At 40.8% G+C, this 22,525-nt stretch overlaps 3 protein-coding genes across 3 annotated transcripts in view; 1 reads left to right on the forward strand and 2 right to left on the reverse strand.

Annotated features, from left to right (window-relative positions):
• LOC107224648 (transmembrane protein 230) overlaps window positions 1–16,478 on the reverse strand; it is a 32,919-nt gene extending 16,441 nt beyond the window's left edge. Inside the window, exon 1 of the mRNA XM_046743267.1 lies at window positions 15,121–16,478. The gene's annotated coding sequence lies outside the window, so the exon portion shown is untranslated. The remainder of the gene's footprint in view (window positions 1–15,120) is intronic.
• On the forward strand, window positions 617–17,104 carry LOC107220663. The gene is made up of 4 exons (XM_015659338.2): window positions 617–973; window positions 3,734–3,862; window positions 8,617–8,736; window positions 10,387–17,104. Exons 2-4 carry the CDS (start codon window positions 3,746–3,748, stop codon window positions 11,482–11,484), a joined length of 1,335 nt encoding a protein of 444 aa, XP_015514824.2. The 5' UTR covers window positions 617–973; window positions 3,734–3,745; the 3' UTR covers window positions 11,485–17,104.
• LOC107220664 (heat shock 70 kDa protein cognate 5) lies at window positions 16,630–22,525 on the reverse strand. Its single transcript, XM_015659339.2, has 11 exons — window positions 22,248–22,525; window positions 21,872–21,933; window positions 21,167–21,312; window positions 20,930–21,053; window positions 20,534–20,842; window positions 20,175–20,337; window positions 19,407–19,863; window positions 18,911–19,207; window positions 18,649–18,836; window positions 18,263–18,403; window positions 16,630–18,127 (listed from the first exon to the last, which is right to left on the reverse strand). The coding sequence occupies exons 1-11, from the start codon at window positions 22,338–22,340 to the stop codon at window positions 18,038–18,040; spliced, it is 2,070 nt and encodes a 689-aa protein (XP_015514825.1). The 5' UTR covers window positions 22,341–22,525; the 3' UTR covers window positions 16,630–18,037.

A 22,525-nucleotide genomic window follows, 5' to 3' on the forward strand; every position in this document is an offset into this window, starting at 1 on the left:
CGCTTGTACCAATCGGATTTACGCCGTTAAGCCCGAAATCATCGTGCGTAGTTATATTTGTGAAAATTTTCGTGATAAGATCCTGTCAAATTGTACAAAGTAATCGAGACTATGACAAGAAGCCAAGGATCCAAGGGAAATTAGCTACACCGCTGTCAAAGAACTGGAAGGTGGCCCGAGTACCGAGACACGTTGAAACACAATTTTCGATCAAATCCAATCTCCAAGATGAGCTCTAAAATATAATATCTGTATGTAACTCTTTCTTTTTGCATGCAATGTAAACGGCGTACCGACTGGAGCGCACTTTTTAATTTTTCAAGCGGCGTTCTATACGAAGCAATAGCGTTATATCACGATTGATGAATTCGTTACGATCAGCCGAAGAGGAACGGTGTCCAAAAGTTGAAACGGCCAAGGATATTAGGTGGTGGAAAGGAGGTATTTCCATGTCTGTAAGGAGAGCTCTCTCGAGTCTCGAGTAATAAGGAGGATGCAGGCGCAGGCGTTGCGATTAGAACTGCAGTGTGGGGCGCGATTCTGCGCCCTGACATCGTACGCCTGGAGGACTTCGGGGGTAGGCAGAGGAGGTCAGGGGCGACAGTGCGGGTCCTGGGGGCGGCGCGGGCGCATGGCTCCGTTGTAACAATCCCTGAACGCGACTGTCGGGACGTGGTTTTAGTCGCAAAAGCCGTCGTCGAGCTTGCAGTATCCGTCTCACTCCTCGCCCGGTGTTCGGCCGTTTTCGGCTTGGGGGTAAATTAGTTTTTCTGCGGGGAAACCGAGGAAGGGAAAAGCACGAGACGTCGAGTAAGAGAGCCGTGTTCGTCGCGGTGGCCACGGCCGATATTTTCTCAGCAACGGGAAATCCCATTCCAGGACAATTTCCCTGTTGCCTGCGGTATACCGTACGCGTATATTACACACTAACGCAAAATTTATATCGCTTACGCATCGCAGCTATTAATCACAGGTAAATCGATACGGCTGTAAAGCCCTTATAACTACAATTTCCCTCCCTACGCGTATATAATTATTGTCGGCAGTTTATCTGTTCAGCGATCTGTCTCGGTTTAAATCATCCAGTTTACTTGTACATACGAGCGACGCTGTTATTAGGATGTTTCAATCGGGTGCAGTTTTTTATTGATCCCCATCCTTCGGGTTTTTGTACTTCTATTTTTCCAATGATCGAAGGGATATTCATGCCATTCAAGCCGGCCGGAGAAAGCTCAGAGCTTTTGACAGCTATGTAACTAGCTGACTATGTTATATAGCGCCAGCTGTTCGACCGCGGTGCCGATGTCGCATGTTCGACAACGGAAAAAAAACCGCGCTTACTTTTTTTTGGATTAAAAATCTTCACGGACACCGTCGCCATTCTTATCAAACTTGCTACTTCACCGAGTTTATTTCGCGGACGAGTTTGAAATCCCGTGAGACTAGCCGGATGTTCGAACGAATTTAATATCTATTTCACAATTTTATATTCAAATTGATTCAGCATATCGTAAAGTAGAATAATAGTAATAACTGAAAAAGAGATTGCTCTAGGACATGTGTGGGAAGACACTCACCTTTGCGAATTTCAAAACGACGAGGACAAAATCACCTGCAATAAATTATCCATTATGGATGATCGAAAATTTACTCAAGAATTAAACACGATACTGGAAGTGCGAATATAACCATTGCTTGACGACTCGCAGAGCTCGATGAAAATAAAACCCAATTATAAAGAGAATAAAAGCTCTGATTAGAGATTCGGCGAAGAAAATCTAACTCACGTGAAAATATAACTAGATTAGTACAAAATTATTATTATTAGTATAAATTTCAATTCCGCATGTTGCGCAAGTCACAGTATCACGTTTCAAAACAAGTACCTACATTAAATGTGAGCTAGAACGAGGACGCGAGGATCACGCTGCTCGAACCGATTACTTATCAGCTTGTTACACGAATATTTTATATTCTTTTCTTCTTCCCAAAGTATAAAGCACCTCGTAATCTTCGGGGTTTTGGTCTCCGATCGATTATTCGGTCTAATTAATAACACCGGTGTTATAGATTCTCTTCAAAGCTGATTAAAGCCCGGCCGAAACGAGCTTACAGAGGGCTGAAGAACCAATACGCTTCTCCATAATCTACGGGAAAATTTTTTAACAACAATTACCACTAGCATGTGCATGTTCGCTGGTCTGCGCTCACGCCGAAACGAACATCCCCATCGTGTGAGGAGGGTGCACGTGACGCTCTCGTCCTCTCGTCTCCTCTTCGCTCCTCATGGTGTGCGAATACGTTTTTCGCAAAGGTTAGAGCTGGCCAGACTGCCGCTGCTGCTGCACCTCGCCTCGAATCGATAAACGTTTAGAACGGATACTGGACAGGCAACCCTCTCTGTTGCCGGTGAAAATTTCACGTGATTAGTTTCCACGCCGATTTCGCTGCTGCGTAGATTAGCCATTGAAAAATAGGTGGAATCATCTCGCGACGGTACGAATGCCTCTGCGAATCGCGTGTTTCGCACCCCTGCAACATTTCTCTACATACTCGTACCTGAGGGATCGATCAAGGGGCTTTTGCTTTCTACACCACGACAGGAATACACTCTTTTCACTTCGCCGGAACGACCGAGTTTTCATTAGTAAAATCGCGCCGAATTAAAGCTCTATAAAAATCTTGATAGTTTATTGATCATCGGCGATTGACGATACGTGTTACAGCTTTTTGGAATGTATACAGATTGCCAGTTGGATTGTTCCGCTCTTATTCTGCCGGAACGACTGACACTTATACCTTGTGAGAAGACAAAATCAGACCAGTCGTAGACTTGAAAATTGCGTCACGAAGCCAAGGAAAGTATCTTCATTCGCGTGATTGATCGTTTTTATCTAAATACTAATAAAATCAAATCGAAAACGTCAAAGTTAACTGGTACCGGTCCCCTTGAACGGCTCAAGCGTCCTGCATCACGCAACACCTGAAATGACTATAGTATTTATGTCAATCACTTGTAGATGCGCGTACACATACGATTGAAAATTTGTTGTAACCTTTGTATCTTATGGTCCTCAGGAAGCTACTGCTCTAGGATCAATTAAAACTTTTCATCAATTTATCTATCTACGTAGGCGAGATTAAATCACTTCGAATACTCGAACAGATGGAGGACCGAGTTTACAACCTATGAAATATTTCGTAAGAATAATTGAGAAAAAATGATGCTAGTGACGTGCGGATATGAAAGTGCTGACAAAATGAGCTGTTGGATATAGACATAGCGATACGGTGTTGAGTTTAACGATACCCATTTCAGGTGAAAAGTTCGTTTTCTCAATTAACGAGAGGTAATAATTTTTTACGACGGGGGTAATTGTTCGTTTTTTTGTTTTCCTTTCTCTTTTTCATCTTCTCTTTTTGGCTGCGATAAAACGAGGCGTCCACGATGGGCAAGTTCCGATACCCGCAGTCTGCTATTACGGATATCGACTTAAACCGACAACGCCACGGCGACAAAAGACGTAATTTGTGCGTTTGTATCAGGGGAGTTTGGGATTCATGAGTAGGCGACCAATTGTAGGCATACAAGATCGAAGCGTCGACGAGGAGGGTATGATACAGTCGTATCTTGACGCGGTCTTCTCCCCCAATTATTTAAATCCCATCACACGGCGCAGACACGCGAAAGTAGATATTATTTTCAAGATAAACAGATTTCATTCCATTTCAGTATAGTGGAAGTATGGAGCGTCCTGAGGAGGCGGTTCAGGAACGCGGTCGAAACTTCCGATTACTTCATCCCGAAGAACTGCCTCAACTTCTGGACTTCCTCACCGGATATCTTCCCGAATCTCTGAAGGTATGCGCCGATTTATACTTTATTAACTACTCAGCTTCATATTATAATTAATAACTGCTTGGATACCATCTTCGCCGGAGACAGAAGTTTGAGCAAGAATTTTTAAGGTTGCGAATTTCAACTCGTAAAGCATTTTAGACCTCGCGGCGTACTGTAGTTACTCATATTTTTATGCGACATATTAACCATATAATTCTATAATTAACCGTGCGATAATTCTATACTATTTCACGAATAACTCTGTAATCTCTTAATCTATTTATTGCGGGCGAACACTGGACGGTTTTACAGTCACTGTGACTTGATCGATCTGGCACGGCTTTTCGCCTTAGAGGTGAATCGAGCAATGGTTAATTGCCGATCGCGTATTTTCTGGTTGACGAACTGTTTCTCGGAAAAATAATAAATTCCCAAATTCCTGAACAAAATCCTCATAGCCGTGAAATTTCGGGAGAAAATGTGAAAAGAAATGCTGCCTAAATAATTGCTCACCTGCACCGTGTCGTCTTCTTTCCGTTTTATGCTCCAATGAATCGATTCCGCTGGTTTTTGCATCGGTTTTCGATACGTATGATCACTGCAGGTCAGCCGCCACGATCTCGCATAGATCACTCATGCAGAAGCTTTCCAGAGTTTCATCGCTTAGCCGGAGATTCTAATACAAGCGGCCACCACTGGAGGATGAATCACTGAATAAATTCGATGCGCAATTCCCAAACGGCAGAAAACAGATTGAAGCTTGACCGCGCTTTTCACCGATACTGATATTCAGACGAGTCAGAAAAGTTTGATTTGCCCGGAACTGGCAAACCGTCCATTTGGCTTTGAAATAAGTATATAAATAAATAAATAAATGAATAAATAAATAAATAAATATGTTTTTCCCGAAGCGACGGAATTGGATTTTCCATGTCTTTTCTCTCCCTCTATTAGATCCCGCTGTCTTGATACTGAGAAAATGAAGCTTTTTCTCCGTCTCTCGTCCCGATTTCCCAAGCCTTAGCTAATCATCACCCGAGCAGGGATGCAATTTCGCTCGTGTTGTCATCGCCGACGGTTTCTCGCGCAACATTGTGATTTGCGGACGGTTCGGTGTCGCTCGCCATCAGCTTTCCTATGGCTTCGCATCGCGCTATATACCATTGTAATATTATCCAGGGTACACTATTCCGCCCCGATAATAGACATTATACTCGTAGTCGACCGGTTCGCTCGATAGCTGCCGGGCAAATACCCCTACTTTCGTAAAACATCATAATTCAAGAAGCCCGTCTCGGTGGCGGTGAAGATGCGACGGACTTGGCTCAAGAGTCATGCGAGCCGCTCATCGCTGCGCGGAAGATTGATCCGAAGAATCGGGTACGAGCCACGTACACGGAGCATAATTGAATCGAAAATTTGCCTCGTGGAAAATGTTGAAAGGTGGAGGAGGGAGGCTCCTGGTCGTGATCCGGGGACATTCGACACGGCTGGAGTGCGGAATTATTAGATCGTTGACACGAGGCGGACTCGGGCCGATTATCAGCTCGGGGTGTGCGTATCGTATTAAATCGCGATTCAAATATGCGGCACGTAGCCGCAATAAGATCAAAGTTGCGTGTGGCAGTCGAGGCTGAAATAGTCCAGCTGGTATATGTGGGTCACCGCAATGCCGTACTGCTGTCTTTACCCCCGACATTGCCGCACTTTTCAAGGTCGCCTCCACTTCCCCAGGACATCCGAGGTCCTGAGGGATCCGGGACGAAGAAAGAAAGAATCCCTCGAAACCCGTCGCGGCTTTTCGAAACGAGCTGCGAAGGGGAGGACGACGATGACGCTTTTCATCTTTCAACTTTTGGGATAACGTTAGACCTTGTTGGGTGCCGATATGGGAATAACAATGATCGATCGTTTACACGATACTGAAAATTCTTGCGGTTACGACACAACGTCGACAAGCCCCCCCTTGCCCCGAGCTCGTGCGAATTGTGCTTTGATCGCGTGATTCAACAGCCCGCGCGAAACAACGAGCTTTAACAACAACTCGAGGAATAACTTTAATAACAGCGTTCCCGAAGTTTCTTTCTTTATCATTCTTATTCTTTTGTTACGTACACGTCGTCCGGTTTTACGCAGGGGTGCGATTACAGGGAGTCGGCGATTTTACGTCGTACAAAAGTTCAAATGTTTAGCTGCAACGTATTTACGTCGCATAGCGATATTCGTGATTCGTTCGTGTGCCGGCACGTATAACGCGGTACATGTTCAAAAATTCTGTTAGGACGTATTTATTCAACGGGTTTTTCAAATCTAACAATTCTTTTACTATAGGAATGGGCAAAGCTGCGGCAGTCTGCTCAGCGAGCTTTGAGGTGCACGAACTGTACGTATACAGTAATTAACGAACACGGAAAAAATACGAGCAACAGCTGGAAGAATAACAAGCATTATAGGTGTACACGAAAAAAAGAATAGAAAACGTAAAGTACAGTTTATACCATATTTATTATATTTGTTTGGAAGACCGCGTTGCATAAATAATATTGTACGCAACCATGCGAGCTTCCGTCATTTTTATACCGTCGACTTTTAGCAACCGTTTAGACGACATAACCAATTTATGGGAGTATTTAACAGCCAATATCGAGTGTATCGGTGTACTTATCGTGGTTTGGGGAAAAGCTATTGACCGGTAACGAGTTCAAAGTATATCAACGTACCGAAACATCAGAGGCGTGTACCCGAACCCAAGCCCAAAGACTAAACGGGTTCCGTGAAAAGCCGAGGGCCGAAAATAGCTCTTGGAAACCGTCATGTAGAGTTTGTGCTTTTAGTGATATCGAACATGCAAGCTTCATTGATTAACGCGATGATGTGATAAAAAATGTTTACCTGCATTCAAGGTGACCCTGACCCTCGGTCCTTCTCATTCCTCCCTCTCGTTCCAGCTTCTCTCCATAACGAATACCTGCGGCAATTCATTGCAGCCGCAGCTGCATGCGGTTCACGACGATAAACTGCTCAGCATTGGGTATACGTACATATTATGCAATTACACGAAGGGAAAAAATCGATTTTGCGTTACCACGTCAAACTACGCGTTCAGGCGCCAGTCTGTTTTCCAACGTTTCGTGCACGTCACTCGGAGGAACCTTCTCAGGATTATCCCTAAACTCACGGGAATAAAGATTCCTTAAGCTCGAAGTTCGAACCTCAGCACCGAGCGCATATTTTTCATCGTATATAAATTGCCCTGCGAATTGTTCCCGATTTAAAAAATGTTGCGTCAAGGGTTGAGAGGGTGAATTTTTGAGAAGCTGCAAGCTGGGCTGTGAAATCGCTATTTCTGTAATACATGGCAATATATTCGTATGCTGATTCACGTGTCTGTGAAAACACGCGTATATATGGTAACGACCTTTTCGGCACGGGCTGCAGCCCGGGCGATTTGAAGACCAATTTTATTGAGAGTGTTTTTCTCTTTCGCAAACGGGACCGACACCGCCTTTGCTGCCTCCACGTCCGCCGGGGGTTTCAAATTAAATGCAAATTAGTTCGAAGCAAGATGAACTTTCGAACTTAAGGCACGGGCCTAGGACGTTCTTTTTCCTTCTCACAACCCGAGCTCGTAAAAAAACATCAGCAATTTTATCTGTAGTAAAAAAAAATTTTATACACGCATCTAAGAAATCTGATTTCTAGTCTGACAATGAAATTTATAACGCGAGTATTCCCGGGCTGCAAGCTTCAGAGTCGTAGCAGATCGCACGTTCACTCTTTAGACAAAACCTTGAACTTTGTCCAAGAACCTCCGCAGTAAATTATCGCCTGATAAAAAAAACCCGCAGACATCAACCCCTCGACGTTTTCACTCGGCTCACAGCTTAAATCTCGCTGTGTAAAGTAATTGCGAAACACGTGGATGTATACGTAAAGTATGCTCCAATTGTTGATCCTTTATTCTTTTTTCTACTCTTATTTGGCCGAATAAATTTATCGTTCTCCGAGCTTTTCTTTCCTCTCGCTTTTTACCGCCGGCAATCATGTGATTATTTCAGTTCTTGATCGGTCTCTGCTTGTATGCCTTGGGTGTGGCTTGTACGACTGACTTGGGTAACATTCGTTTCACGTAATTTTCAATGCCACGGAATAAACATCGGCGAATCCGATATGTCAAATTGCCCAGAGTTGTTCGTAAAATTAGGCATAATTAACAGCAGAGAATAAGCCATGATAAACTTATCGCTATGGAAAATATTCACTGATTATGCAGCACTGACTGCCTTTGACGAACTAATTATTTAATCTAAGAAAAATACAGCAGACAAATTCACTCTCGGGTAAAAGCGCTTGAAAATTTCGCGGAAACTTCAAAGAGCTTTATACCTATGCATAAATTGCTGGAATTTAACTAGGGATTCGGTATGGACTTACACTAATGACAAATAAACACTGCAATGTACCGAGTCAGCGTTATTCAGGCGGTATAGTTGTTTTAAAAATGGATTACTGCTCAGCCTTACAATTTTCGGAGAGCTTTCAAGGCTTCCGGGAGACACGAACTAGACAAAGAACGTCAACTAAAATGATTAGCCTTTAACACAGAGCATTTAAATTTGGCAGACTGAATGGAAACTAATTCTAGCTTATCGTTAGTAATTTTTTAGTACCACTGACGCATTCCTAACTCCACGTTTATTGAACCCTTTTTCTTGAACATACCTCCGCAGGTTAAAATACCAAGTGCTAACTTTGATCACTTGAATATATTTCAGTTTCATCAAACTCTTTTAACGTACCTGGAGGAACGAGTCTGGGAATTTCATTTTTACGTGGCAGACGGTTGGCCAAAGCAGTCCCCAATCTGCCTCCACTTCCCAGGAATGACATTGTCCGTAAGTATAACCTTACGGTGAACTATTCTCCGGAATACGATATCAGAAAACTGTCGGGGGACCCCCAAAACGGCTGGAGGCTGAGCAAATGGTAAATTTCAGAAACTGCCTTCGGCATCAGACGCTTTCAGCGCTGACCGGGTCGCAGCTTTACTTAAACTCAAAGCTCCCCGGGGTTGTCACCTTTGATCGTTACCACCGCTTTCTCCCCCGGCAATTTTACGTTGCAAAATATGATCACCGTCGTCTCCGATGTTCTTGAATGTTATGAACCTACCGTGACAAGCGTTCGCTCCCATTTTCACTTTCAACACTTCACAATTCACCGACTTTTATCGCACCGTCATAGCGTCCCTTCTACATCCTCGTAGAAGGCAGTGATTTCGGTAACGTTAACGCGAAGCATGTAATGAACGGCACTTCTGCACTATCACCCTTTTATGTACATACATGTATTCGCTCGCGTGATGATTTGCAGTCCCTTTTTCGCGTCGGAATTACAGCGATCCTTTCCCGCAGAATACGAAAGCTCTGCGAAAGCTCAACCAATTGAAAAGAAGGGTTCAAACAAATGCTTCGCTAGGATGTGTCAATGAGAGAAAATAAAATAAAAAAAAAAAAACAGAAAACTGATAGCCTGTACGAAAGTGTAGCAAGAATGAATTGATCCATCGATTTTCACGATCCTGAAGGAGGAGGCAAGGATCAGTGGCGAATTGACTTTTGTACACGTCAAACGCAAACGGTAACTCACAGGCAAGAGAAAACGTCGACGTATACAAATCAAAGGTGGCCATTCGAAATTCGAACACGCGTATTACGGTTTGAAGTCCCAGGAGAAGATGGACGGGCGGAGGATTTGACATGGGGGTGGAGGGGGGTGGTGGCCCACATCCCGGCCTGGCTCGGGGCCAACATCTCGCCAAACTGAACGCCCCCGCATTCCACCTGCAAAGTGGAAAGAGTCCAGGGTGCCGGCATATCCGCAAAACGAACCCTGCCGGCCGATAATTCCGCGCCTCAAACTTTTACCCCGCAATTTTATTCCGCCTCTCTGTTAGTCAATTCCGATAATTACCAACCGCGAACACATATAAAGCTTGGATTATATATGCATACATACTATTTCGCTGCGAAGTTCGCACGCATTGATTATTCGCACAATATATGTCGTAACTATAATCGATGAGATTCTAATTGTAAGTAAATTGCTTTTTCTCAATTTTCTAAACGCGATTTTGGATATTCCGTGCATGTAAGACTACATTTATGTAAAAGCGTACGGATACGGAGCTTTCAGTCGATGTAGGATATAATAATCAACCCCGTAGAACTTGCGATTCAAGCTCTGCTGGAATCAACTTGCTCGTTAAAATTATATATATATGCGGTATATAGAGATTGCGCGATAAAATTCTTCACCATAACGTAAACAACGAGCATTATACTCTGCACGATCCAATCTCCTGCAATCGACACGATTCAATGAACCCTGTGCCGATAAGAACAATGCCACTGTAATTTCGTAAGACAGTTACAATTCAATGTTTCTCCGCAACGTCCGCACGCGACTGTAAATGGTTGTGAAAATTACTTGACGGATATAATTTGTGCAAGATTGTCTGATCGATCGAATCTTCTTTCCCCCAGCCCCACGGTACTCTCTACGAAAGCGTGGGAGTCTTCTGTCCCGGCGACAGACTGGAGTTGCTGAAGCTCCTGCGAACGGAAGACGTGTTGTTGGACTGGTCGCGTCCCTTGTACATAAACTTCACGCATTGCGACATAGTCGACGAGTTGGTGCGGCTTTACGAGGGTACGGGAACGGTGAACCGAGTCCTGGGTGATATCTGGGCGTGCGAGGAGCCCGAGAAGACCGTGGAGATCGAGGAGGAAGCTGAGGAGAGCCAGACGGACGTCAGGGTCCAGCCGCTGAGGCCGGAACACGCCGAAGGAATCCACGAGCTTTACACGGCGAACGACATGGAGTGCCACGAGCTTTTTTTACGACTTATAAAGACCCTCCCAGCGGCGGGAGTGTTCGCGGGTGATCGACTCGCCGCTTGGATGGTCCAGTCCTACTACGGAGCGATGTTCTCGATGCAAACGCGGCCCGAGTTCCGGCGGAAGGGTTACGGCACGAAGCTCGCGAGGTACCTGATCAAGGCGGTGGCCGACCGGGGCTACAACTCCTTCGTATTCATAAGGCCGGAGAACGAGGCGAGCCGGAGCCTTTACACAAAGCTGGGCTTCCGAAAGCTCTACCAAACGGCCAGGGCGATCTTCACGCCCGAGGGATGGGAGGAACCGGAAAGCGAGGGAAACCTCTTCCTCAGAGAGAACCTGGAGAACGCTGTCAGACAGCTGAAACACAGGGTGGTAATGGACGCGATCTGCGACGAGAAGGAGGAGGAAGCGGAGGAGGAGGATGCGGAGGAGGAGGAGGAGGAGGAGGATCAGGATCGCGTCGCGATACCGACCCCGGTTCTCGGCTCGCCCGTCGATTCTTCCGCACCACCGACATCGAACAAATACGCCTCCGAGGAGGACGTAGACCCCGGCACAGCGAACGACGAACCCGTCTTGCTCGTCAACGGCAACCGTCGCGTTCCTCGGACCGAAGACAAGGAATCACGATGCGTCACCGACCTCGATAGGGAAGACGAAAAGGAAACCGTATGCGCGCCCTCGGTCGAGGACAGCAACGAAGGTGACGGCGGAACGGAATTCAGCGCCGGTAGAAACTAATTGTTTGTCGTATAATTTCATATTATTTTACGGTTATTATGTTACGTTATTATATTATATACATACCTATAAAGCTCGTTATTCGACGCACGCGATTTTACTTACAGTTAGGATTACGTGTATATCGAACTAATTAATTAAACGGATGTACGGAAAATTTGGGAAGAAAAAAAATTACGAGGGAAGGCATAAGATATATATATATATATATATATATATGTATGTATATATATCTACAACATAACCGTGAGTAAAATATAATATATAGACGAGAAACACTTGTTATAAAATACGTAACCCGCGGCTTGCGCTTGGCACATTTGACAGCGGTAGCATTCGGAGAATAAAACATTCCACCCTCGCCCTTGAATTACGTAGTACTTGGTATAATTTAAGTTTAAGAAGTCAGAAAACGAAATTAAAACTAAAACGTAAGGAGAAATAAAAAAGAAATTACGAATACGTACCATAAGTACATACATAAAATATTGTATAACATCTTCGTAAGATATCGGCTAACTTGTAGGGATGCAGTTAATTCTGATTTCGTGCGAATAACTCGAGTTAATAAGTATGTTTAACTGTACGTATATAACACATGTATAGATATTGTATAAATGTAATATTTACGGGAAATTTGAAAGGTCTTCGTTACTCTTCAAACTCTTCATATCATATAAATATAGTACTAGGAATTGAAGCGTTGAAATGATTGGCTAAATTCAAAGATGCGAAGCTTCAACGAGTGGATTTTAAGCGATGACCTAACTCTCAAGACAAAATCAACGTGAAAAAATGTGTGGAAAACTTTTTTCTCTTCTTACTGTCGGACGTTTTTGGAAAGATTTTGCAAAGTCGCTGTAACGTGATGGTTTAAATTTCACTACAGAAAAAAAAACTGATTGCCTACAGACAAATACTAATATCATGTAATCGTTTCAAATGTCAAATTTATCAACATGTTAATTTCCTTTCAAACGGCATTTTGCAATATTCGCGGCATTATTTTATTCGCACGAAAATGCTTAGAATGAAAAGAAACCTCGGTTTCGCAAGAGTTATCAAAAAGAGTAATATACATATATATATATACAAATTGGCAAGTGCTCAACGCAATTGGTCGAGTTTCGCACGAATCTTACGACATGCATCTTTCGTATAATAAATATACCTAATATAAAAATGAATATATATATATATTCATATATATATTTGAATAAGATTGAATATCTGATGAAAAGAAAAAAAAAAAAGAAAAACAAATCTCAACGTTACTATATTAACTGATTAATAATATGAAATGTATTTACCGCGCAGAGGGAGCCCCGCCGCCCTAGATCGACGTATACATATACAACATACATTTGCATATGTTGATCTAAAAAGAGACACTGATATAAATTAGTCGCGTTAGACATGTAATAGAAGATAGATAAATAGTTAGATAGGCATTGTATAATTTTTTCTACATTTTTAGCTATCGAAATATATTTATTATATTGTTATGTATAATAATTCGGGGACTGACTGTGCTGTTCAAGGGGCCAGCGGCGCGGCGTAGCGATTTTCGGGGCGGCAAAGGGAGGGGCGAAACGGGCTCCCCAAAGGCCCCCGTTTTTATTTTAAACGATCGGGGGCCAGCTGTGATACTACCTGACTTAAAACCTTACAAAAACTCTAGTGAAATATATATTATTAAAGAGAGGAAAAAAAAATTTTAATTTTAGTCGTACATATATAACATATACGTATACGTTGACGGAATCAGACTTTTAAAGACGGTCACCCCGATGGGGATTTCTATGGCTTATGGGATATGTGCGCGTTGAACCGATCTCGCCGATAAAGGTAAACTACAGGATCTATATATAACACGGCTTCTTGTGGCCGAGGTCTTGCCACGAAAATTTACCCGGGGGTGAAAACGTCTTAAAATTCTTCCGCCAATAACGCAAAGAACAAACGGAACGTACATCAAATTACATAAAAAAAATAAACGACGATCATAAAAAAAAATTCACCTTTTTTGCCAGCGTGTCAATATCTACCGTACAATATTCGTGAACTTTGATCGACTACGTCGCATACGGATGAGGCGTGTGTTATACACATTAGGGTAGTCCTTATTCAAAGTGTCGGCGAAATTTTTCCGAGCTGCCCTCCAAATCAACTTCAAATAATTAAAAAACAATTACTCCACTTTTCACACACGTGTTTCGGCCACGTTCTCAGTATATATTTTATTGTAAGCGTAATAACGTTAAAAATATTCTGCAACTGCAAAATTTTACTGCTCATTGGTCCAGCTATCTGATAAAAGATTCACATTATCAAGCCATGAAATCTAGACAAAATGCATATTATTGTTTTTCAATTATTTGGGGACGCTTTAGGATGGGCGAATGACAAAAAATTCATCCGAGCCCTAAATAAGGACCACCCAATTACGCATACAGATAAACTACGAACGATAATTAATTCGAAATTGAGGGAAGCTGACGAAACAATTGGTGTATGATCTATCAATATTGTATAATGATTTTGTGGTGATTACGAAAAGATATTCTAACTAATTGTTAAATATTATATATTTTGTACGAGTTGAAGAAATAAGAGGAGGAAAAAAAGCTGTAGTGCAGAGAAGAGATTCGGTATGATGTGTGTGTATATAGGTATACATTTACACTGTATGTACGTAAAACCAAATATCTAATTATACATACTAAACGTATATGCGGTATGATAGTATTCACGTCTAATATTATAATTGATAGCGGCTGACTCATGCGTTACAGTTTATTGTTAATTGTAATACTTTTCAAATACCCATTATTAATTATTATATGTATTGTACGGTGCGATGTAATCTCGAAAGTGTAGAGATTGCTTTCCGTAACCACCATAACACATTACATCCCTATGCATATACAATATACATACATTAATACAATTTATGACACCTCCCTATTGCAACTATATATCTATCCGCGGTTTCGCCGTACATTATACTTTTCCAATTGTTGATTATTTAATTGGGCAATCGAGCTTATATGATATATAAAGAAATGAAAAATACAAATCGCAAATACTGCGTTACACTAGAGGCCCGCGGCACAATTTCTCGTTAGTGTATACACCTATTTAATACACAATAAATCATTACTGTACGATGCAGCTATATGCTTCTTTGAAAACTATAACATTATAATTGTACTAATTATATTTAAATTTGCTTCGTTTCCGAATCGATATATTTAATGTGTAATTCTCCAATAGATAACCACAAGATGCGCGGTTTTCGTTCAAAAATTTTCCGCTGTTCATTGAATGTATTCTCCAGTATAACCGCCTGTATAATCCGTTCACAGCAAAAGGCATATGTGTTTAATGAAGGTTGAAAATTTACTTGCGACAGGGAGGAACGGCTGAATGAGAATAATTATGTGTGTAAGATATGGAACGAAACGGAAAAATCAGAAAAAAAAAATAATATTAAAACCAACGAACAAACGGCACTTCATATAAATTCCAAGTGCTACCTGTTACGATTAAGCTACAATATTAGTGCTTAATGAAACCGTTTCCTTGCAAATAGGCCTAAACAACAACAAAAGAAAAAGAAAAAAGATCAATTACCTTATTCCTACGTACGCACTACTCTTGTAAATATAATCTCTCTTCCTTCCGCTATCTCGCACGTTGCTGCTTCTCGGGCTGCAGCACGCTCACTGTTCCTACACAATATTATTATTCCAGGTGATTACATGTTTCCTCTCAAGGAAGAATCGATACTACACGGCGATCATTCACGCCTTGATTCAAATTTAAACCGATTGCACACGGACATTAAAAAATCACCGATCGCAAACAGAACAAGTCAATTGTTCACGTGCTATAAAAATAATGTAACTCTTGTACGATTAATAATCAATACGGCACTTTACGTTTAGACCCCCTGAATGAATACAATGGAATTTAAATATTGGCCGACCACCAAAGGAATTTACTACGCGGCGCGCTGTGCGGAAGAATAATCCGTCGAGGAATAGATTTCGGCTTCGATTTATTTTACTGTAATCGATCATGATCATTGCCCAATCGTTGTGTTGTGATTTATTGCCATTTTTTATAGAGGAAACGTGTCACCGTTCGGAAAACTTCCTTCTTCAATTAAACTGGTCACCGTTTGTATAGAGACAAATTTTAATTGATCGCACGATATTTGTGCATGATAAAATTGTTATTGTTGACTATTATCAAGGAATTCGAGGATTAATTTGGCCTTTTTACATGTTATTTATATACATTAGTTGTGTGTTATCATGATTTTACTATTAAAACATAAATAAAAGTAAATACTTTGTTCGATACGGTTAGATAATATTTGATATTCCGAAACAAGGCATTCGGTGTGAGAATTTGGATGAAAAAGAAAATCCTGTTTTTTTTCAAATGACACATAAAATTCTGATTCCTGCAATTAGTTTAGTTTATAATTCTAAATATGCACACACATTTCTTGATCTGTCAAAGGTCTGCAATGGACACATGTTTATATCCTTATCCCGAATATGCTTCCTGCCTATACTCGGAAAATATAGGCTCACCATCAAATGACTATAATAAATCAATAAATACCAATTTCAAAAGGCTCGCCTGTACGAATTATCTGTACAAATATTGTAATTAGTATACATATTATAAGACTTTTGAGTGCAATTTTCAATTCACAGGCTACAATTTGATCGCAAACTTTGAATATCACATAGAAAACAAGAAAAGCATGCACAGCTGCACTTTCTATCTCTATCTTGTTAATCATAAGCCTCGTCAAATTATATTTGTGTATAGAATTAACGATAATTAGAATTGCCAAATTCAGATATTTGCCTTCCTTAAATATTAGACGTGGCAGTATTTGCGAAAGAGAAACTAGAGTAGGTAATTCGATATCGCGATACTTACTGATTGTAAGTCAATTTGTCTAGAGATAAATCGTGATTGACTAAAGAAGTATGAATGACAAAACAGGCAACAATGGCGTTACGCTACAATGCGAGATTAACATATCACACAGAATTGAAGATAATATAAAAATCGTTAACATTACCGAAAGAGGTGATCATTCGATTAAACGCACAGAAGTTAATCCAAACTTTAATTAAAGTTTGATCATTTTATTTATGAGCTCAACGTAACATGTATATTATGGGTTGTGATACGATCGGGGATCTTTGGAATGGGGGAGAGGGTGGTAATAAAAAAAAAGAATAAATTCTGGATTGGATCATACATATAGTTTAGCTTCTATAATATATAATTATATGATAATTAATATAATTCTTATAATAGTCAACGTATTATTTTGATGTTTTTCGTTTATGCTGCTGCTTATTTCAATCTTTTATTAGTTAAGAACTATGACTAATTTTCTCCCCTCTCTTCTCGCGATCTCATATTTATCCTTATCATATCGCTCCGATCCCGCATTTCTCTTTCTCTCTCTCTCTCTCTCTCTCTCTTTCTCGTGAATGTATGAAATATCATTTAACAAGTACTCTGCTACCCGCAATACCACCGCATTGTCGAGTCCGAAGTCCATCCGTAAAGATATTATATCCGCGGGTAACGAAAAACGACGTAAGACAGACGGTCCAAGGAGTAACGCGCAGGCTACAGCGACGCCAGCCATTGTATGCATCAAACATTCAACCCCTCGGAACATGCGGCATTAATATATTATTATGTACACAATTTACATAATTTTCGTTTTTCAAGCGACAATCGTGTGTATACTTGATGGGTGTTTTTGTGTCTTGATTTTTATTACAATCATATGTATGAAATATCCCTAAAATTCTCTACATGGGTATATAAAATACAATGGAGTGATAACAAATATCGTCCAACAGACGACCGATGCTATGGTATATAAACTATTTAATTTCAACGTAACGCCAACATTCAGATATTTTCCGATGTTTACGAGAAAGGTTTTGTTAAATTGATATTATTTCTAATTGAAATCGGTTTTATTTATCGAGAAGTTTTCACGACCGTGTTACACGGAAACAGTAAGGATTAAAAGATGGTCGCTTTAATTATTATCGATAATTATTAAACGGTGTTTCGCCTGAAAGATTTGTATTCCTTCATAGCAAAGGTCTTCTGTTTGCATATTACTTACTTGGCAAATGCAACTTTAAAAAAAAACTTGTAGCTGCTGTAGCTTGTTTTTTCGTTTTGTCTTATAATTATAAACCACGACTCGCTACCTCTACCTGTGACTACACTTATCGATCATGGAACGTCAGAAAAGAAAATTAGTAGTAATGATGATAATAATAATAATAATAATAATAATAATAATAATCAACAACTACCTACCTAAATAATCTAGAAATACAAATAATGACGTCTGAGACAACGTAGCGCTTCTTTGAAACTACGTCAATTTTGTTTCCTGAGTTTCATGCATCTGATAAACTGCTGTAGCCGAGAAGTGCAGCCCAGAGGCTGTTTCAGGTTCCTTTGTATACTTGTATTATAATCTTTAATTCTTCTCTTCCTTCTTTTTCTCCTCCTCGCCTTCCTGGCTACTCTGCTCGTTGCTACCGCTGCTAGATTCACGCTCGGCGGCCATCTAAATAGAAATGAGTAATACACACCTAATGTTTAACCAGAATCTCGATATAGCAATTTTATCATTACATGAATTTCCAAACACTTTGACAAAAAAATATTCTACCCATTTTCATCCAGGTTTACAAATGCTTACCTTTTTGTAAGCCATTTCAAAGAGCTTTAAGCTAGCTTGTTGAAGTTCGTTCGTTTGTTTCTTGATTTCTTCAGGATCCGTGTTGTCTTTATTCGCTAATGTTTCTCTGACTTTGTTCACCAGCTCCTTCAATTTATCACACTGCGATAATCGGAAAATAACATCAAAAGTGTTAGTAATGATTTGCTACCACACTAATTAACCTTGGAAAGACCAATCTTTATCTCAGTAAAAATTGTCCACATATCAGCTTTGAGAGACGAAAAATATTATAACATCATATACCACTGGCTGAAAAATTACTATCTTTAAGTGGCAGTGAGTGAAAATACTTAAATAGGCTAAAACGGGGAGAGAATCTTGAAAGATTAAATAAATATGCAAACCTCTTCAGCCGGCAATTGAGACTTGAACTCCTCCATCTTTGCCTCTGTGTCATGCACGATACCCTCTGCTTGGTTGACAGCCTCAACTCGATCTTTCTTTATCCTGTCTTCCTTAGCGTATTGTTCGGCTTTCTTAACCATGTTTTCGATCTCATCCTTGCTCAAGCCACCACTGGACTGGATGACGACTGTAAAATCATATCTTGTCACACAAGTTCGATGTAAAAACCAACGAAAAATTATACAAAAGATAAAAACTTACTCTGTTGTTCTTTGCCAGTACCCTTGTCCCTTGCAGAAACGTGAACGATACCGTTGGCATCAATGTCGAATGTAACTTCGATCTGAGGAACCCCTCTGGGCGCTGGTGGAATTCCGACAAGTGTGAACTGACCGAGTAGTTTGTTGTCATTAGCCATTTCTCTCTCACCCTGATGAACTTTGATTTCTACTTGTGTTTGACCATCTGCCGCTGTAGAGAATACCTGACTCTTCTTAGTCGGTATCGTAGTATTGCGACTGATCAATCTGGTGAAGACTCCTCCGAGAGTTTCAATACCTAAATGAAAATTGAGTGGCTGAATGAGAGATCAAGTGGACGCGAATAGTCAAAAAGTGAGTAGTAACCATAGATGAATGTCAGTAAAATCTTGTCGTCATGTTTAAATCTGAGAGAAGATTAGTTATAAGCATCATTTGAAAAGAAAATGAAATTGCGTAGCACCATTGGCGTAAAAATATATTCTCAAAATAATCACCCAGAGAGAGTGGAGTCACATCTAGGAGAAGAACGTCGGTGACATCACCAGCAAGTACACCACCCTGCACAGCAGCACCAACAGCGACAGCTTCATCAGGGTTCACAGCCTTCGAGGGTTGGCGGCCGAAAATGTCTTGTACAGTCTGTTGAACTTTTGGCATCCTGGTCATGCCTCCCACAAGTAGAACCTCTCCGATGTCAGACTTTGTCACTTCAGCGTCAGATAAGGCCTTCTGGCAAGGCTGGAGTGTGCGTTTGATCAGGTCACCGACTAGATTTTCAAACTTGCTTCGCGAAAGTTTCAAATTCAAATGTTTTGGTCCACTGGAGTCCATGGTAAGATACGGCAGATTCACATCAGTTTGGCTTGAACTGGACAATTCAATTTTCGCCTTTTCAGCTGCTTCCTTAAGCCGTTGCATAGCCATTGCGTCCTTAGTTACATCTATTCCTTGCTACAAAAATGAGGAAATAAATGATTAGCTACCGAATACAGATTTTTTATTATTCCAGTGAATCTGTGGATATTCAATGATGTTTCTCAGGTCCGATAATTTGATGAAAGAAAACAATATGGTACTGTAACTGATAAGTTAATCGGAATTGTAGCAGCTTTTGACTTATCAGGAAAATGATTGACCCTTGGATCCCATGTAGTAAGGTTCGAATCTCTGCCATGAACAGACTGTTGTAACTCATACTGATGAATAATTATTGAGCAGTGTAAAGTAACTAAATGGATATCAAATGCTAGGTGTACACTTACGTCTTTCTTGAACTCTGACACCAAGTAGTTGACCAAGGCATTATCGAAATCTTCACCACCTAGGAAAGTGTCTCCATTGGTAGACTTGACTTCGAAAACTCCCTTTTGAATCTCCAGAATGGAAACGTCGAAGGTACCACCACCCAAATCGTACACAGCGATGCTGATAATAAGAAAAAGAAAGGGTGAATTAATCTATACAAACAAATAGTGCAGTTAAACGCTGACCAGCGCAAGAATCCCTCAGAAATATTCTCTCCACATGTGTACGTTGTACTTTAAGAGACGAAAAATAAAAACATCATTGAAAATTTACTGCATATACAATTTAAAAACTAGTTCGAATATAATTAACTCACATCTTATCGTCAGTCTTATCCATGCCATAAGCTAAAGCAGCAGCTGTTGGTTCGTTGATAACTCTGAGAACGTTGAGGCCGGCAATTTGCCCAGCATCCTTAGTTGCTTGCCTCTGAGAATCATTGAAGTAGGCCGGAACCGTGACTACAGCGTTCTTAACTGGCGTGCTCAGGTAAGCTTCTGCTGTCTCCCTCATCTTCATTAAAACAAATGCTCCTATCTGACTTGGCGAATACATTTTTCCATCACCTCCCTGAACCCAGGCATCTCCGTTCGAGGCACGGACAATCTTGTATGATACTGATTTCCTGATAAATGAAACATATCGTCATTTACTATGAGAGTGCAAACCATGCTGAAAACGAAATTGATTTCACAGCCGCTTTAATACTTACATTTCTTTTTTCACCTCTGCATCATCGAATTTGCGACCAATCAAACGTTTTGTTGCATAGAAAGTATTTGCAGAATTCGTAACGGCCTGGCGCTTGGCTGGCATACCAACGAGGCGTTCTCCTTCTGTAGATTTATTTCAAGTTTTAATTAAATATGTGTTAATTGGCGGTTAAGGAACTCAAAATTGTTACTGATTTAAATAGAAAATGAGGTATTACTTATGGTTATTCACAAACCTTTGGTGAATGCAACGTAGGATGGAGTTGTGCGGGAACCTTCAGCATTCTCGATTACTTTTGCTTGTTTACCCTCCATTACTGCTACACAAGAAAACGTTGTGCCAAGATCTATACCGATTACCGCACCTTTTACACCTTCCGATCTGTGTAACGATTATAAGGAACCATTAATTTAGGTTCATTGTTTTGAAATGATGAAGTTTTTTTTATTTATAATCAAAGCAACAGAAGTCATTTTAATCATTGTTCATTGTAAAAGCTTTCTAGATTCTGTATTGCTTCGCATGTGAACATAATGTTACATATTGCATGAGATTAGGAAATCAAGTTCTGTTCATATATTTGGCTATTGCAAATATCTAACAAGCAGCTAGATACAGTTATTTGGGCTACAAAAATGAAATTTGCTTGAAAATTTCATGAAAATGAGAGTCGACCAAGTGTGGAACTATCATTTTTTCTACCAGTGCAACCTAAATGATTGAACAAACATTCCGTTCGATACATGTTCATGGTTCTTCACTAGCAAACAAGTCCTGCGGTTGAGCAAGACTCGTACATTATTTTGTAAACTGATAAATTTTAACATGATAATCTTACATAACTTAAAAAACCAACAGTATTGGAAAAGTTTCCGACAAGCCAATGAATATAAAATTTTCTGATTTTCAGCTAGGCTAAGAGGAATGAGATTATACTCACTTGTATCTGTACTGGTGAAGATCGGTTTGTCTCTGCGAGAGAGATACGGTCGGAGCGGCAGCCTAAAAAAGAAACAGTGCATGAATAAGTGAATTTTCTGGAAAAATGCCGGCTTTTAAAAAACGCACATAACCGGCAGGACCGCGGCGACCGGCTCGAAGTAACGCGACATGACTAAATGCGCAAAAGGAAGAATCGAGTTTGTGGTATAAAAAATTGTAACAGATTCCGAATGTACAGTGAAGCGGTGAATAAATCGAAATTTAAGACCTTATGGAAGATGGAATTGACCGTTTAGCCAGGACTAGAAAAACGCGGTTATAAGGAGGGTCGGGAATGATTTTCGGGATGATTTGCGGTACCGTGAAATACTCACATTTTTTAAGATTGTACTGAAGTTTTGCTTCCTCGAAATATCTCCAACGACTCCGCTGCACCCTCGGCTCAACAATCTCGCTGCGGTCAACATTTTTCACCAATTATTTCGACGGACTTTGGAGAAATTGTAATCGAAGACGAAACCCTCGACTTCACGTGTAGTGATGCAACTCCCGTGGGGCTAGATTCTCTGTCTCTCCGCGCAATCGCGATACGCACTTCACACTATTCCGTTAGACAATATGACGTCCGTACTCCTCAATATCCAATAGCTAT

Source organism: Neodiprion lecontei, chromosome 6 (assembly GCF_021901455.1).
Source record: "Neodiprion lecontei isolate iyNeoLeco1 chromosome 6, iyNeoLeco1.1, whole genome shotgun sequence".
Taxonomy (NCBI): Eukaryota; Metazoa; Arthropoda; class Insecta; order Hymenoptera; family Diprionidae; genus Neodiprion; species Neodiprion lecontei.

What these genes read in the sequence shown, in the direction of transcription:
- LOC107220664 (XM_015659339.2), bottom strand. Translation starts at nt 22,340, where the DNA reads ATGTTGACCGCAGCGAGATTGTTGAGCCGAGGGTGCAGCGGAGTCGTT. An exon ending in CTCAATTGCCGGCTGAAGAG is followed by an intron (nt 18,404 to 18,648) that starts GTTTGCATATTT and finishes CGATTATCGCAG; the next exon opens with TGTGATAAATTGAAGGAGCT. An exon ending in TTGAAATGGCTTACAAAAAG is followed by an intron (nt 18,128 to 18,262) that starts GTAAGCATTTGT and finishes ATTTCTATTTAG; the next exon opens with ATGGCCGCCGAGCGTGAATC.
- LOC107220663 (XM_015659338.2), top strand. Translation starts at nt 3,746, where the DNA reads ATGGAGCGTCCTGAGGAGGCGGTTCAGGAACGCGGTCGAAACTTCCGA. An exon ending in ATCTTCCCGAATCTCTGAAG is followed by an intron (nt 3,863 to 8,616) that starts GTATGCGCCGAT and finishes AATATATTTCAG; the next exon opens with TTTCATCAAACTCTTTTAAC. An exon ending in TCCCAGGAATGACATTGTCC is followed by an intron (nt 8,737 to 10,386) that starts GTAAGTATAACC and finishes TCTTTCCCCCAG; the next exon opens with CCCCACGGTACTCTCTACGA.